General features: G+C 54.2%; 1 protein-coding gene across 2 annotated transcripts; it reads left to right on the top strand.

Annotated features, from left to right (window-relative positions):
* The first annotated feature begins 1,790 nt into the window (after nucleotides 1-1,790).
* Nucleotides 1,791-13,724, top strand: SLC29A4 (solute carrier family 29 member 4). Of its 2 annotated transcripts, none has more exons than XM_003795442.3 (10): nucleotides 1,791-1,962; nucleotides 3,863-3,994; nucleotides 4,244-4,357; nucleotides 4,882-4,973; nucleotides 6,796-6,865; nucleotides 8,462-8,727; nucleotides 10,552-10,690; nucleotides 10,785-10,972; nucleotides 12,317-12,557; nucleotides 13,582-13,724. In XM_003795442.3, the coding sequence occupies exons 1-10, from the start codon at nucleotides 1,791-1,793 to the stop codon at nucleotides 13,722-13,724; spliced, it is 1,557 nt and encodes a 518-aa protein (XP_003795490.1). The 2 variants fall into 2 exon arrangements, with proteins under 2 accessions (XP_003795490.1, XP_003795489.1); XM_003795441.3 differs by having other exon boundaries at nucleotides 4,845-4,973; nucleotides 6,791-6,865.
* The last annotated feature ends 223 nt before the right edge of the window (nucleotides 13,725-13,947 follow it).

Raw genomic sequence — 13,947 nt, 5'->3', positions numbered from 1 at the left:
AGACCTGAAAGTGGGGAAGCCTCCAGCTCCAAGGCCCCAGTGAGACCCCTGTCACCCTAGACCCCAGTGAAAACTCTGTACCTCTTAGGAAGGACGCTAGGGAACTGGTCCCTGCAACTGCCTGGAGGCTGGGAAGGGGTAAACTGAGGCACAGAGCTGTGGGAACAAGGCCCAGGGAATGGGACAAAATCAGGCAGAGGTGACAGGTATGGTGGCAAGTCAGCCCCAGAGAAACCAGAACACCTCCAAGCACATGGGACCCTCTGGGGGGGGAGAGCTTCTTCCAGCTTCTTCCACAGGCTCTCCCACAAGCTTGTGGGGCCAGGGAAACTGAGACACCACACTCGGCACCCAATGCTCAGGTTTCCCATGTCTATGTATCAAATTCCCTACTCTGAGCATGTGTCCTTTCTGCAATTAGATAAAATGTTATTAGAAACATATTTGTTTGGGGGAGGAAAAGCTAGATTCCTTTATGCACACACACACACACAGTTGTTTACACAGTGGGATCACTCCACCATGGATCAATTAGCTCCTTCTTTTTCTTCTGAAGGTAACGGCTATCAGATCTGAATTAAAGCAAGAAACACTAAGGCAAGACGACAGGAAGAACTTCCTGCCACTGAAGGTGGCTGGCCCCAGAACTGAGGGTCATCAGGATGGCCCAGAGTGACCTGGGTTTGAGTCTGGACTCATCTACTCTCTGCCTTTGAGACTGGAGAGTTACTTGCCCTGTAACCCTTACTTTTCTTAGCTGAAAAATGAGTAAAAATAGGCACCTCCCTCCCAGCAGAAATGATGCATGGGATGCCTGCATTCAGGGTTGGCACACACGACATGTTTCCTGTTGTTCCTGACTGTTCACCAAGTCCTGGCATTCCACCTCCAAAACATTTCTCCACTCCATCTACTTCCAGTGCCCACTGCTGCCATGCAGGCCACCCTGGTTGCTCCCAGGGCAGCAGCCTCTGAGGTGGTCACCTGGCTGTCTTCCCTTCCTGCCCTTTCTCCGTAGCAGTGAGGGTGAGCCTCTTTTTTTTTTTTTTTTTTTTTTTTTGAGACAGAGCATAAAGTTGTCCCCCTCAGTAGAGTGCTGTGGCATCACAGCTCACAGCAACCTCCAATTCCTGGGCTCAAGCAAGTCTCCTGCCTCCGCCTCCCAAGTAGGTGGGCCACCGGTGCCTACCACAACGCCTGGCTACTTCTTTTTGGTTGCAGCTGTCGTTGTTTGATGGGCCCAGGCTGGATTCAAACCTGCCACCTTAAGTGTATGTGGCTGGCGCCCTAGCCACTTGAGCCACAGGCGCCAAGCCGAGGGTGAGCCTCTTAAGAGGTAATATCACAAGGCCGGGTGAGGTGGCTCATGCCTATAATCCTCGCACTCTGGGAGGCTGAGGTGGGTAGAATGCCTGAGCTCATAGGTTCAAGACCAGCCTGGGCAAGAGAAGACCCAGCCTCTAAAAATAGCTGGTGTCATGATGGGCATCTGTAGTCCGAGCTACTCGGGAAGCTGAGGCAAAAGAATCGCTTGAACCTAAGAATTAGAGGTTGCTCTGAGTGCTGTGAGCTATGATGCCTTGGCATTCTACCAAGGACGGTGAAGTGAGACTGTCTCAAAAAAAAAAAAAGAAAAAAAAAGAGGTGACGTCAGCCTTCTGCTTAAGTGTCCTTTGAAATAGATGGAAGGTGCCCCCCCACAGTGAATACAGCCTTGGCAACTTGGCAGTGGGACTGGGGCAGCCTCTCTTCCCTCACATGCCTCTTCTTCCCTCATAGCACAGGCCACCATGGGCTCCATTGGGAGTCAGCGCCTCAAGGAGCCCAGCGTGGTGGAGACACCAGACAGGACAGTGGCAATGAGCTTCAGCTTCGACAGTCACCAGTTGGAGGCAGCAGCCGCAGAGGCAACTCTGGGCCTGGATGTTAGAGCCAGGGGTGTCCCAGCTTTCATGGACTCTGGTGAGTGAGGGTGCAGCAAGTCTCCTGTCTGCTGCAAAGCTGGACTTGGCCTCAGGACTCCTGGTGAGAGCCCTGAGCAGTCATGGAGCAGTGGAGACAGTATCCATCAGGATGGGGCAGATCTGGTGTGGAAACAAACATGTCCACCTCCACCCTGGTACTGTGTCCCAAGCAGGACATCAGAGGCTCCAACGATGCATCTGGGCCAAGGAGGCTCTGTCTCAACATGTGCTTCTGGGCTCACTGGGCAGGCAAAGGGGCACAAGGCAAATCATGCTGTGGCCTATAAAACTTCTATCTGGAAGTGACATATGTCACTTTGGTCATGTTCATTGGCCAAAGCAAGTCATGCCTAACTGGATAGGAAGCAGGGAAGTGCCCGGAAAGGGCACTAGGTGTGAAATTCGAGGACCTGGCTTTTGACCCAGCTGTGTGACCTTGGGAAAGGGCCTGTCCTCTCTGGCCTCAGTTTCCCCTCATTGAGGAATGAAGCCAGCTGGCTGTGAGATCAGACTTGCTGAGTGGGCAGCGGTAAGTCTGGTCTGACAGGTTTGACTTCAATCTTGCCTCTCCTCCTTTACCTCCTTTGGAGACCTTGAGGAAGTCACCATTCTTTTTTGGCCCATGCTCTGTCACCTAGAAAGGGGGAAAGAAACTGGTGTCAGTGTGCTTGTAACAAGATCCAGAAGCTGTGGCTTCAGACCACCCCAGGCACTCAGGAGACATCCCATGAGCAACAGCTCTTCTTTGGTAGCTCCTGTTGATACCAGAGCCACTTGGGGCTAAAGTGGGGGTGTTCCCTGCTTGCCTCCTGTCTCCCAGCAGATGGGCAGTGGGGGTTCTGTTGGCCAAGCCCTGTGGGAGATTGAGGTAACCTCTCTGCCCCAACATGTGCGGACAGGGCCAATCCTGAGGTATGGCAGTAGATATGGTGCGGTGGCCCTGGCAGCCTCAGCCATGAGGGCAGATGGTGGTCATATGGCAGTGGCAGTGGTGACTTTAACTGTGATGGTTGTGGTGACGGGGGCCTTGGTGTTGGTATCAATAACTAGCATGATCAGGGTTCTCTGTAACTACCTTCTCCCACTGCCTATCTGTGTTGTCTGTGCTTTCAGCACATACCTCCCCTGGTTGTGCTTTGTCTGGGGAGGGGGAGACCCAAACCTTCCCTCCCGGGAGGTCTAGGCCATTAACTGTCCTGCCATGAGTAGGGCTGTAGTTTTCCACGGATTTCAATTCCAGGGAATGGAAGCACTAAGATGCTGTCAGAATCTCCTGTACTCCAGACGTATCCTTATCCCCACATGTAGTAGCAGCCTCTCCCTTTGCTGGTCAGGGTCATGCTCCCCCAGCACAGAGGCTTCTTCCTTGAGTCTTGATTCAAAGGCCATGGGGCCATGGGGAACCCCTGGTGGTCAGTTGACAGTCTTAACTTCCAGCTCAGTGGAATTACTGGGGCCAAGGCCCCAAGGTCAGCAGAGCCAGAAGTCTTGGACTTGGGAAGCAGAGATTTGCTAGTGGGTCACTACAGGCAGGAGTGGATGACACCACTCCATGTCCACCCCTTGGTTTTGGGGCACATGTTTTGACTATGGCGAGAGTGCCCTGCCTCAGACACTGACTTAGGGTACACACAGTCTCCCGGAGAGTCCTGCCCTAGTCCCATGTGGTGTCACCACCCAGCTGGCCCCATAGGTGGTCTTCAAATAGACATTCCACAGTTCACCAAGCTGGCCACTTCAGTGGCTGTGATGGCAGTAGATATGGTGGCATTGGCTATGGTTCAAAAGTGGCCATGGAGACAGAGGCATGGGCAGCTGTGGCCATGCTGGTGGTGGTGGCCAGCAGCCCTGCATGCCATGAGTGGCTTGTCCTCATCACCTGATGTCTCTGGCTTTAGTGGAGGAGGAGCCAGTGCCCGACGACCGCTACCATGCCATCTACTTTGCGATGCTGCTGGCCGGGGTGGGCTTCCTGCTGCCATACAACAGCTTTATCACTGACGTGGACCACCTGCATCACAAGTACCCAGGTGAGTCTCCCCACATGCTCCCAGCACACTCAGCTCTGGCCCCCAGCCCCCAGGAGCCTCAGCAGGCAGTACCCTGCCTGGGAACCCATTTTATTTAAATTTTGGCTCAGCTGAGTCACTCAATTGCTGAGTGATTTCAGGGGAGTCACCCACCCTCTATAGACATTGAGCCAAAGTAGCACCTGTCAGGGGAAGGTGCAGAGAGTATGGGCTCTCCCTGAGCACTTGCAGCTGGCCGCCCCTCCACAGGGACCTCTATTGTGTTTGACATGAGCCTCACCTACATCTTGGTGGCACTGGTGGCTGTGCTTCTCAACAATGTCCTAGTGGAGAGATTGGACCTGCACACCAGGATCACGGCAGGTACGCCTGACCCCACCCTGCCACAGGACTCCTCCCCCTGCACTCATGGTTCTCACTCACCCCATTTCTCTAAGCCTCACTTGGCCTATCTGTAAAATGGGCACATTTCCTAGGAATGCCCTGGGGTTTAGTGTAAGGAAAAGAGGGTCTGGCTATGGTGGGGCCACAATAAGCCAACATACTGCCTTTGGAGGCTTTCGAGCACCAGGTGTCATGTCCCTGGGCCCCTGCTTAAGCTCTCCCCTTTGCCTGATAAGCTCTTCCTTTCCCATTCCTCTTCATGGTGACACCCAGCTTCAAGGCCCAGCTCATAGCAGCGCCTCCAGGAAGTCTTCCAAGGTGTCTTGCTTAGACCTCTGAGGCATCCCTGGCCCTCCCAGTGTCCAGGGGGGAGGGTAAAGAGAGCTGACTGCGTGGGATGGGTAGGGATGAGGGGCCCTACCAAGTTGGCTCACCATCCCCTCACCACCGGCCTCTCCCCCCACAGGCTACCTCTTAGCCTTGGGCCCCCTCCTCTTTATCAGCATCTGTGATGTGTGGCTGCAGCTGTTCTCTCGTGACCAGGCTTATGCTATCAACCTGGCTGCTGTGGGCACCGTGGCCTTCGGCTGCACAGGTATGACCTGGGGGCCTGGGGCTAGAGCTGAGCCACTGCGGGCTCCCAGCCTTGCTTGTCTGATGGTGTCATGTGACTCAAGATGATCCAGGCTGGCCAAGTGCTGAGCATGTGTCTGTCAGACACAGACACTGAGGCAGCCACTGTTTTTCTCTGTTAGAAACAAGCCTGTAAGGACTGCCCTGCCTTTGTCACCATGCCACTGTTTCTCTTGGGCAATGGCTTTCAAACTTTTTTTTCTTGTTATTTTTATTTACTTAAAAAAAATTGTTTTTTAAGAGACAGAGTCTTAGTATGTTACCCTCGGTAGAGTGCTGTGGCATCACAGCTCACAGCAACCTCAAACTTTTGGGCTTAAGCAATTCTCCTGCCTCAGCCTCCCAAGTAACGGTGACCACAATGCTAGGCTATTTTTTGGTTGTAGTTGTCATTGTTGTTTGGCAGGCCCGGGCTGGATTTGAACCCTCCAGCTCTGCTATATGTGACTGATGTCCAAGCCGCTGAGCTGCAGGCACTGAGCCTCTTGTAATTTTTATCCTGAAAAAATTTTAAACCTATGGAAACTTGCAAGAATGATACCAAGAACTTGTATGTGCACGCTTTCGCCCTCTCAACCTCCCTCCTCTGTGTACATAAATTTTCCCCTAAATGTATGCCCTTTCATCGTTTGAGAGAGAGTTGTAGGTATCATCACCTTTCTTGCTTAAATACTAATACTTAGGTTATATTTTCAAAGAACCAAGACATTTCTTCTATAACCACATCACAATTGCCAAAATTGGGAAATTTAACACTCATACAGTACTATTATATCAGCTACAACCCATAATTCAGATTTTGCCAACTGTCCTGGAAATGTCCTTTATGGCATTTTTTTTCCTGACCCAGGTTTCTCTGTAGGATCACAAATTTCATCTAGTTGTTTCATCCTTTAATCTCCTTTAATGCAGGAAGTTTCCTTGGCCTGCCTCTATGTGACATGACAGAGACATTTTGCAAGGCCATTTGTTTTGTAGGCTTTTCGCACTTTTTTGACCGTGATTTCATTTTACGCTATGTGCATGTGTTTATAGATGAGATCAAGCCTTTCTGAAAGATCACGGCCAATCCAGGCAGTGTGCTCAGTGTATTCTTTTCTGTTTTGTTAATAAAAAAAAAAAAAATTGTTGCCATTGACCAGATTTTAGTCTGACAAATGCTGCCCCCGGGTCTACATCTAGGCATGGATTTGATAGCCTCAGAGTATGATCTAGTGCATTTTAATTTTACCTGGATCCTGCTGGGTCTCTGAATTTATCGGTTAGGATGAGTCATAACAAATGAGCTCAGAAAGCTCAGTGGCTTCACAGCCCAAGACTTAGTTCTCACCCCTGCTGCCTGACAACCCATGGCATTGGGGCTGGGGGGAGCAGGGTATGTTCTTCTTCATCTCTCAGGGACTCAGGCTGCCAGCGACTACCTCCCCTTGCAACACGTGGCCGCCTCTGTCAGTACTGTGGGAGAAAGGTGGGCTTTTTGCTGACTTGCTCAGCAGTGACACATATCATTTCTGCTCACGTTTTAATGCCAGAGCTCATCATTGACCCTGACTGCCCCCAGAGATGAGGATTCAACAGTAGCATGGGCACTATTTGGTGGGCAGTATCTAGCATTCTTGCCCAGCCACTCGGTGGTTGTGTCAAATTTCCCTGCCACTAGTGGTGTTAACAGTTATTTACACATCCTCACCCTTAACACGATACTCTCAATCTTTTGCATTTTCCCCAAGCTTACAAGTTATAGGGGTATCTCATGGCTTTTCCTCTCTCTGTCTTAAGTGCAGCAATCCAGCTTCTATGGATATACGGGGATGCTGCCCAAGAGGTACACACAGGGGGTGATGACCGGGGAGAGTGAGTATCTGCAGACCCCCAGGAGACGAGCTCTGGGCATGCTGGGCTGGGGATGATGACCACCATCTCTCCTTGCCTTGCTGAGGGAGGAAGTGGGGTCGACTCCCAGATGGAAGGAACATGGTTGCACGCTGTTTCTGGAGTTTGTGATCCTTTGTGATGTGAGAAGTACATGCCTCTCTGAGCATGTGGCTGGAGTGTTGCAGTACTGTGAGTGTGTGTGGTGTGCATCTTGTGTGTCCATCTGTGGCCATGAAGTCTACTGCCATACCTTCAGCGCCAAGCTGTCCTCAAACTCCCGACCACAAGCTTCTCAAATTCTCATCTCCTGAGTCCACCTCACCACTTCCAATCTGCCCCTTCTCAACAAGTGGGAGTCCCTATCTCAAGCTTGAACCTTACCTGATGCCCAGTACTGTTTCAAGTCCTAATCTGTCCCCTTTGATCCAGCTTCTGGTCCAGGCAGCTGACTCCTGCCCTCAGTCTGGCCACATGGACCAGCCCTGTGCTTTGATGGCACCTTCCTGCAGATGTGCCTGGAGCAGCCAGGGCCGGTACAGCGCAGGCAGGAAGCTGAGCCCATACCAGGAGCCCATGCTCTGTCTCCATTTCTCCCTTTGTTGACCACATAACCCCAGAACTCCCACAGTCACCTTTGTGGGGTCCTAGTTCCAGTGAGGCAGCTGGGCAGACAGATCACTTCAGGTAGATTTCGTTGTGGGGAAGAGAAAGATTGGACTGCCATAATGGTGCTGACATGCTGGTTTGAGGGGTTTAAATTTGCTCAGAGCCCTGTAGGCCCTAGGGGTGGCCCACAGCAGCCATGACCTGCCCCTGCCTGACACTCAGTGGTGGGAGAGCCCACTTAGAGGAAGCTCTAATCCCACTGGCAGCCCCCCTGCCTGCCCCTCCTCCCGACCTCATGACCTCTGGGGTTCCAGCTCCACCATCATAAGCTCTCATGAGCTCTTACCAGCCCCTAAAAGAAATGGGCATCCTGCAGACCTAGCTTCAGGGCACCTCCCAGAAGTTCTCTGACCACCCTCCCCCACATCCAGCTCCCTTTAGTTCCTTGGCTGCAGGTGTGCGGTTGTGTCTCTGTGACTTGTCTGTGAACCCTCACCCAGCAGGGCCCGTGTGTGTGTGTGTGTGTGTGTGTGTGTCCCCTCAAACCAAGACTACCCTGCAGAAGAGCTCACAGCAGGATAAATGCTCTGTCTTTGTGGGGTACTAGTGTGAGCTGGGAAAGAGGGGCAGGTCTGAGTGTGCAGCTCCTAGGAGAGCGTAAGACATCTCTTGAGTGGGGAGGAGATAAGGGGAACATACATAGGGATGGAGGGGGGTGACTGGGGCAGGGAGGTCAGGGCAAGGTCAGGACAGTGGAAGGTAGAGGAGGGCATAGTGGGGAGCTGGGCAGGGCTAGGAGGGGTGAGGCACGTTTGGGAGGGCTGAGTGGGAAAGGGGCTAAGTGGGGGTCAGCCAAGCTGAACTGGGGAGGGGGGTGGGGTGGGACCAGGCTGAGCGCACAGAGGTGGGGTGATGAGGGGTGGTCTTGGCTGCCACTCCCAGTCCCACCATCGCTCCCCGTGCCCTCAGGCACCGCAGGGGTGATGATCTCTCTGAGCCGCATCCTTACCAAGCTGCTGCTGCCCGACGAGCGCGCCAGCACGCTCATCTTCTTCCTGGTGTCTGTGGGGCTGGAGCTGCTGTGCTTCCTGCTGCACCTGCTGGTGCGCCGCAGCCGCTTTGTGCTCTACTACGCCGCGCGGCCCCGCGACAGCCGGCGGGGCTGCCGGGCGGGCCCGGGCCGAAGCTCTGGCTACCGCGTGCACCACGACGTGGCTGCTGAGGACATCCACTTCGTAAGTGTCCGTCCCCCACGGCTGCAGGCCCAAGCACCCACAGGAGCCGGCTATGGGGGTGTGTGCGGCTCTTCCAGTGCAGCCCTAGGCTGGTGGCCCCCGTGTTGTCTCAGGCCCTAGCTTTCTTTCTTTCTTTCTTTCTTTCTTTTTTTTTTTGAGACAGCCTCAAGCTGTCCCCCTGGGTAGAGTGCTGTGGCATCACAGCTCATAGCAACCTCCAACTCCTGGGCTCAAGCAAGTCTCCTGCCTCAGCCTCTCAAGTAGCTGGAACCACAGGCGCCCACCACAAGGCCCAGCTATTTTTATGGTTGCAGCTGTCATTGTTGTTTGGTGGTCTCAGGCTGGATTCCAACCTGCCACCTTAGGTGTATGTGGCTGGCATCTTAGCCACTTGAGCCACAGGCGCTGAGCCCAGGCCCTAGCTTTCTAATGTGAACTAAGGTGTTCTCCCTTATGGTTCCACCCAACCTGTTGTCTGAGGCTCTGGTCAGCTGCTGTGTCCATCTTATGAGGCACACATAGGCCTTGTCTGCTGTGACACCCCCACCTTATGCAGACTAAAGTTTCTATTTTCTTGGGATAGACCACCTGCTGGGTTAGCCCCTGTGGTGTCAACTCAGCCTGACAGCGAACTCTCTAGGAAGCTTACACTTTCTTCCACCCTAACCTAGAAACAGGACATGCTAAGGAAAGAGGCAGAACCCCTACAGCTCCCATAGGACGAATGGGAGAGGGTGGAAACAGAGGGAAGACAGGCAGAGAGGAAAGGCCAGAGGCTCAGTTCCATGGCCTCTGGCTCTGCTACGGTCTGGGGCTGACTGTGCTGGGCTTCCTGCTGTCACAGCACAGAGGCATTTCCCCTTTGGGGTCCCCAGCACTGGCAACCCCTGCCAGAGGGCAGCCCTGGTACTGTGCAGTTTGTCCAAGCGGCCATTCTAGGGTGCAGGGGGGCCCTCTGGTGGTGGCAGGACTGCATAGCCCCCGGGCCTGTGGCGGCAGGTGGGAAACCTTTGAGATGAGGTCAGAAGTGCTGGTCTCATGGAGGCAAGCAGAGCAAGGTGAGCCATTTGAGGGTCACTAGACCTCATCAGCAAAGTAGAACCCGAATGTCACAGAAGCCTTCATCCAGCAGATCTTTGTCTGGGGACCTTGTAGTGAGCTGGAAATTCTGTTCCTCATGGAGCCCCCCAGCCCAGGAATAGGCCCAGGATAGATGGGAGGTATCCTGTGTCCAGGATACCATTCTGCTTCACCCTACTGAGGCTTCTCAGGCTTCCATACCTATCATGCCTTCAGCCCTGCTGCTGCACTGCTATGTGGTGGCACGGGTCATCTGGGCCAATACGCTGTCCATTGCTGTGACTGACTTCATCACACTGTGCCTGTTCCCTGGCCTCTGGGAGCCAGTCTCCTTTATAGTCAAGGAAGTAATTCTAGGAGGGGCTTCTGGGCTGCCCATCTGAAGCAGAAGATGCCAAGACCCACAGAAAGGGTGTTGTGGGCAGAGGGCAAAGCATGTGTGGGGGCTCAGATGCTGGGAGCAGCCTGCTGTGTTTTGTGGACAGAGTATGGGAGGCCTCAAGGGGCCTCTGGCGAAGGGGATTAGGATGTTGTGCTTGGTTTGGTTAGAAGCACACAGAGGGCCCATGGGGGTGACAAGGTGGAATTTGCCACCTCAGAAATCTGAGAGGCCTCAGTAGGGTAAAGCAGAATGGTATCCTGGACACAGTAGGTGCAAACTGAATGCCAGTCTAAGTGTGGCTCCTCCTGGACCTGGATTAGGGGCTCGTCCACCCCAATGCCCCCATGCCATCTTCCTTCCAGGAGCACCAAGCCCCAGCCCTGGCCACTAGCGGATCCCCAAAGGACAGCCCAGTGCATGAGGTGACTGGCAGCGGGGGTGCCTACATGCGCTTTGACGTGCCCCAGCCCAGAGTCCAGCAGAGCTGGCCAACCTTCAGGGGTAAGGGCAAGCCCCCAGGCCCTGTGGGTGATGCTTTTTTGGGTGGTGGGCAGGGCCCCTCAGACACCACCCTCTGACCCCCTCATGCCTCTAGCCCTGCTGCTGCACCGCTATGTGGTGGCACGGGTCATCTGGGCCGATATGCTGTCCATCGCCGTGACCTACTTCATCACGCTGTGCCTGTTCCCTGGCCTGGAGTCCGAGATCCGCCACTGCATGCTGGGCGAGTGGCTGCCCATCCTCATCATGGCAGTGTTCAACCTCTCAGACTTCGTGGGCAAGGTGGGCAGGAGTGGGAGGTCCCTGGGCTGGGGATGTGTGTGGCTCCCTGGTGGGGAGGGCGGCAGCCCAGCAATGTTGCCATCCCAGATAGCGTGGCCTGGAGGGCTGCCCCTGCCTGGTGTCACAGGGGAGTTGTAGAGCATCAGTTGGGTCACAGAGGCCAGGTGAGGGACTCACCCTCCTGCCCCATAGTTGCTGATCTTCCATGAGGATGAGCACAGGTGCTGGCCACCAGAGTACCAGGGAAAATAGGGGCACCAGGAAGTGGCTTGAAGAAACCAGAAGAATCTACTACAAGTGCCCTGCAGGAAGTGGGAGTGGGGCCTGGAGTTAGGGTTAGAGTTAGGGGCAGGCTGGAAGAAGCCTAGTCTTAATGAATGCAGAGCCTGAGGCTCAGAGAGGGGGAGCTATCCACCTGAGGTCACACAGCTGAAAGGTCTGAGAAAGGAGTCTGTGCTTGGAGAAGGAGCAAGGCATAGTGAGTTCACATCTTGACCCTGCCACTTCCTAGCTGTGTGAGTTAATGTAGGTGGTCAGAGTCTCTGGGCCTTGGGGGTCCTCATTTCTCAAATTGGGTCAAGGGCCCCACCCCAAAACCTTGCCATGAAATGGGGAGGATCAGGTGTTGCTGTTACAAATGGGTGATGTAACAAGTATGGGGGTGGGAAACCAGTGCTTAGTTGCAATAGGTTTTTGTTTTTGTTTTTGTAGAGACAGAGTCTCACTTTATCACCCTCCGTAGAGTGCCATGGCGTCACACTGCTCACAGCAACCTCCCAACTCTTGGGCTTAGGCGATTCTCTTGCCTCAGCCTCCCAAGTAGCTGGGACTACTGGTGGCAATAGGTTTTTTATTTTTATTTTTATTTATTTTTTTGAGACAAAGTGTCAATTTGTCACTCTGGGTAGAGTGCCATGATGTCATAGCTCAAAGCAACCTCAAACTCTTGGGCCCAAGTGATCCTCTTGCCTCAGCCTCCAAAGTAGCTGGGGATTACAGGTGCCTGCCATAACACCCAGCTATTTTTAGAGATGGGGTCTCGCTCTTGCTCAGGCTGGTCTCGAACTCCTGAGCTCAGGCATTCCACCCACCTTGGCCTCCCAGAGTGCTAGGATTGCAAGAATGAGCCATCACACCTGGCTAGGTTTTGCTAATTTTTAGGCTGAAAGATGACAGAGTCTAGAGTTTACCTTGTGCCTGATTCAAATCAGTATTTTTTAAAAAACCAAAAAAACAAGTGGAATTTGGGGGCTTTAGAGAAGGAGAAGGGCAGCAACATGGGCTGAGTGGGCAAAGCCAGGAGGGCGGGGGGGGCAGGTAGCCCACTTTCCTGGCTCCCAACAGATCCTGGCGGCCCTGCCGGTGGCCTGGAGGGACACTCACCTGCTGGCCTGCTCCTGTCTGCGTGTGGTCTTCATCCCCCTCTTCATCCTGTGCGTCTACCCCAGTGGCATGCCTGCCCTGCGCCACCCCGCCTGGCCCTGCGTCTTCTCCCTGCTCATGGGTGTCAGCAATGGTTACTTTGGCAGTGTTCCCATGATCCTGGCAGCCAGCAAGGTGGGCCCCAAGCAGCGGGAGTTGGCAGGTAAGCCCCTGCCCATGGCCAACACCCTTGATGAGGACCATGGTCTTATGGTTGGCAGGTGCATTAGGGTGGTCACTTCATTCATTCATCCCACAACTATTTGGTGAGCCTCTCCTGTGTGCCAAATACGGTCTGTGGGGTGGGGACCCAGTGGGACAAAACAATGTTCCTGGCGCTTGTGGAGCTGAAAATCCAGAGGTGGAGATAGCCAATAAAAGGACAAATAACAAGCAGATGTAATATGTTGGGTGATGGCAAGTACCATGAAAAATAATAGCCCAGAGAAGGGGAGATTTTGTGTGGCAATCTGGGAAGGCCCCACTGAGGTGGTGACTTTCAAGCAAAGACCTAGAGGAAGTAGTGAGGGGCCAGCTGCAAGGAGAGAGTGGCCAAGCAGGAGCATGTACAAAAGCCCTGAGGCAGCAGTGGGAACAGAAGCTGGGGGGAGTCTGGCTGGTCTGGCTGCTGCTGGGACAGTAAGGAGAGACTCTGTGGGGACGGACAGGTGAGGGAGGAGCCCCCTGCAGCAGCCCAGGCCCATGAACACAGGGCATGGGGCTGGAGGGGGACTGGATTCTGGATCTGCTTTGACTGCGGACCCAGAACCCATGGGTCTGGCTGACAGGTTGAGAGATGGGGTGTGCAGGGGGAGACCAGGCTTAGGCCCCACTGTTCAGGGCAGGAAGATCAGCATTAGGGTTAAGTTTGGGATACAGTGCGTTCAGGATGCCCACTGACATTCCAGAGTGTCCCTAACAAGGAGGCAGCTGGAGGCTAGAGATAAAGGTATTTGAGGTTTGGGGACCAAGCAGGTGAGGCCTGGGCACCTGGTGGTTGCCTCATGGGGCCAAGGAAGGCCAAGACCGACCAGGAGAGAGTGTTAGCAGGAAGCCAGGTGGCCAGCATGTTCACCAGGGCAGCCACGAGCTCTGGGAGCTGGCAGTTGACTCGCACTTTCCACCTGAGAAGCAGAGGCTGGAGGGTGGGTGTCCTGCACCCCGCCTTAGATCAGTCTCATCTGCAGGAAACACCATGACTGTGTCCTACATGTCAGGGCTGACGCTGGGCTCTGCCGTGGCCTACTTCACCTACAGCCTCACACGGGATGCCCACGGCAGCTGCCTCCTCACCTCCGCTGCCAATGGCTCTGCCTCTGCTGGCCTCTGAGCCCCCTGCCCACAGGGGCTGAGGGCTTGACGTTGCCCCAGGCCTGCAGGGACCTCTCCCTGCCTGCAGTGCCTGGGGGCCCCAGACCTTCTGTGCTGACAGCACCACCCTCCCTGGGTCCACCCAGCTACTGCTCTGGCCCCAAGTTCTCTGAAAGCTGGAAATGTTTCTGTGGCCCAGGGCTCAGCCCAGACTGTGTTCTGTGTCTGGTTTCACACCTGCT

The sequence above is a fragment of the Otolemur garnettii genome, unplaced genomic scaffold (assembly GCF_000181295.1).
Source record: "Otolemur garnettii isolate 467f Iridium unplaced genomic scaffold, OtoGar3 scaffold00092, whole genome shotgun sequence".
Lineage (NCBI taxonomy): Eukaryota > Metazoa > Chordata > Mammalia > Primates > Galagidae > Otolemur > Otolemur garnettii.
The sequence above is the reverse complement of the archived record's forward strand: the minus strand, read 5'-3'. Positions and strand labels throughout refer to the sequence as shown.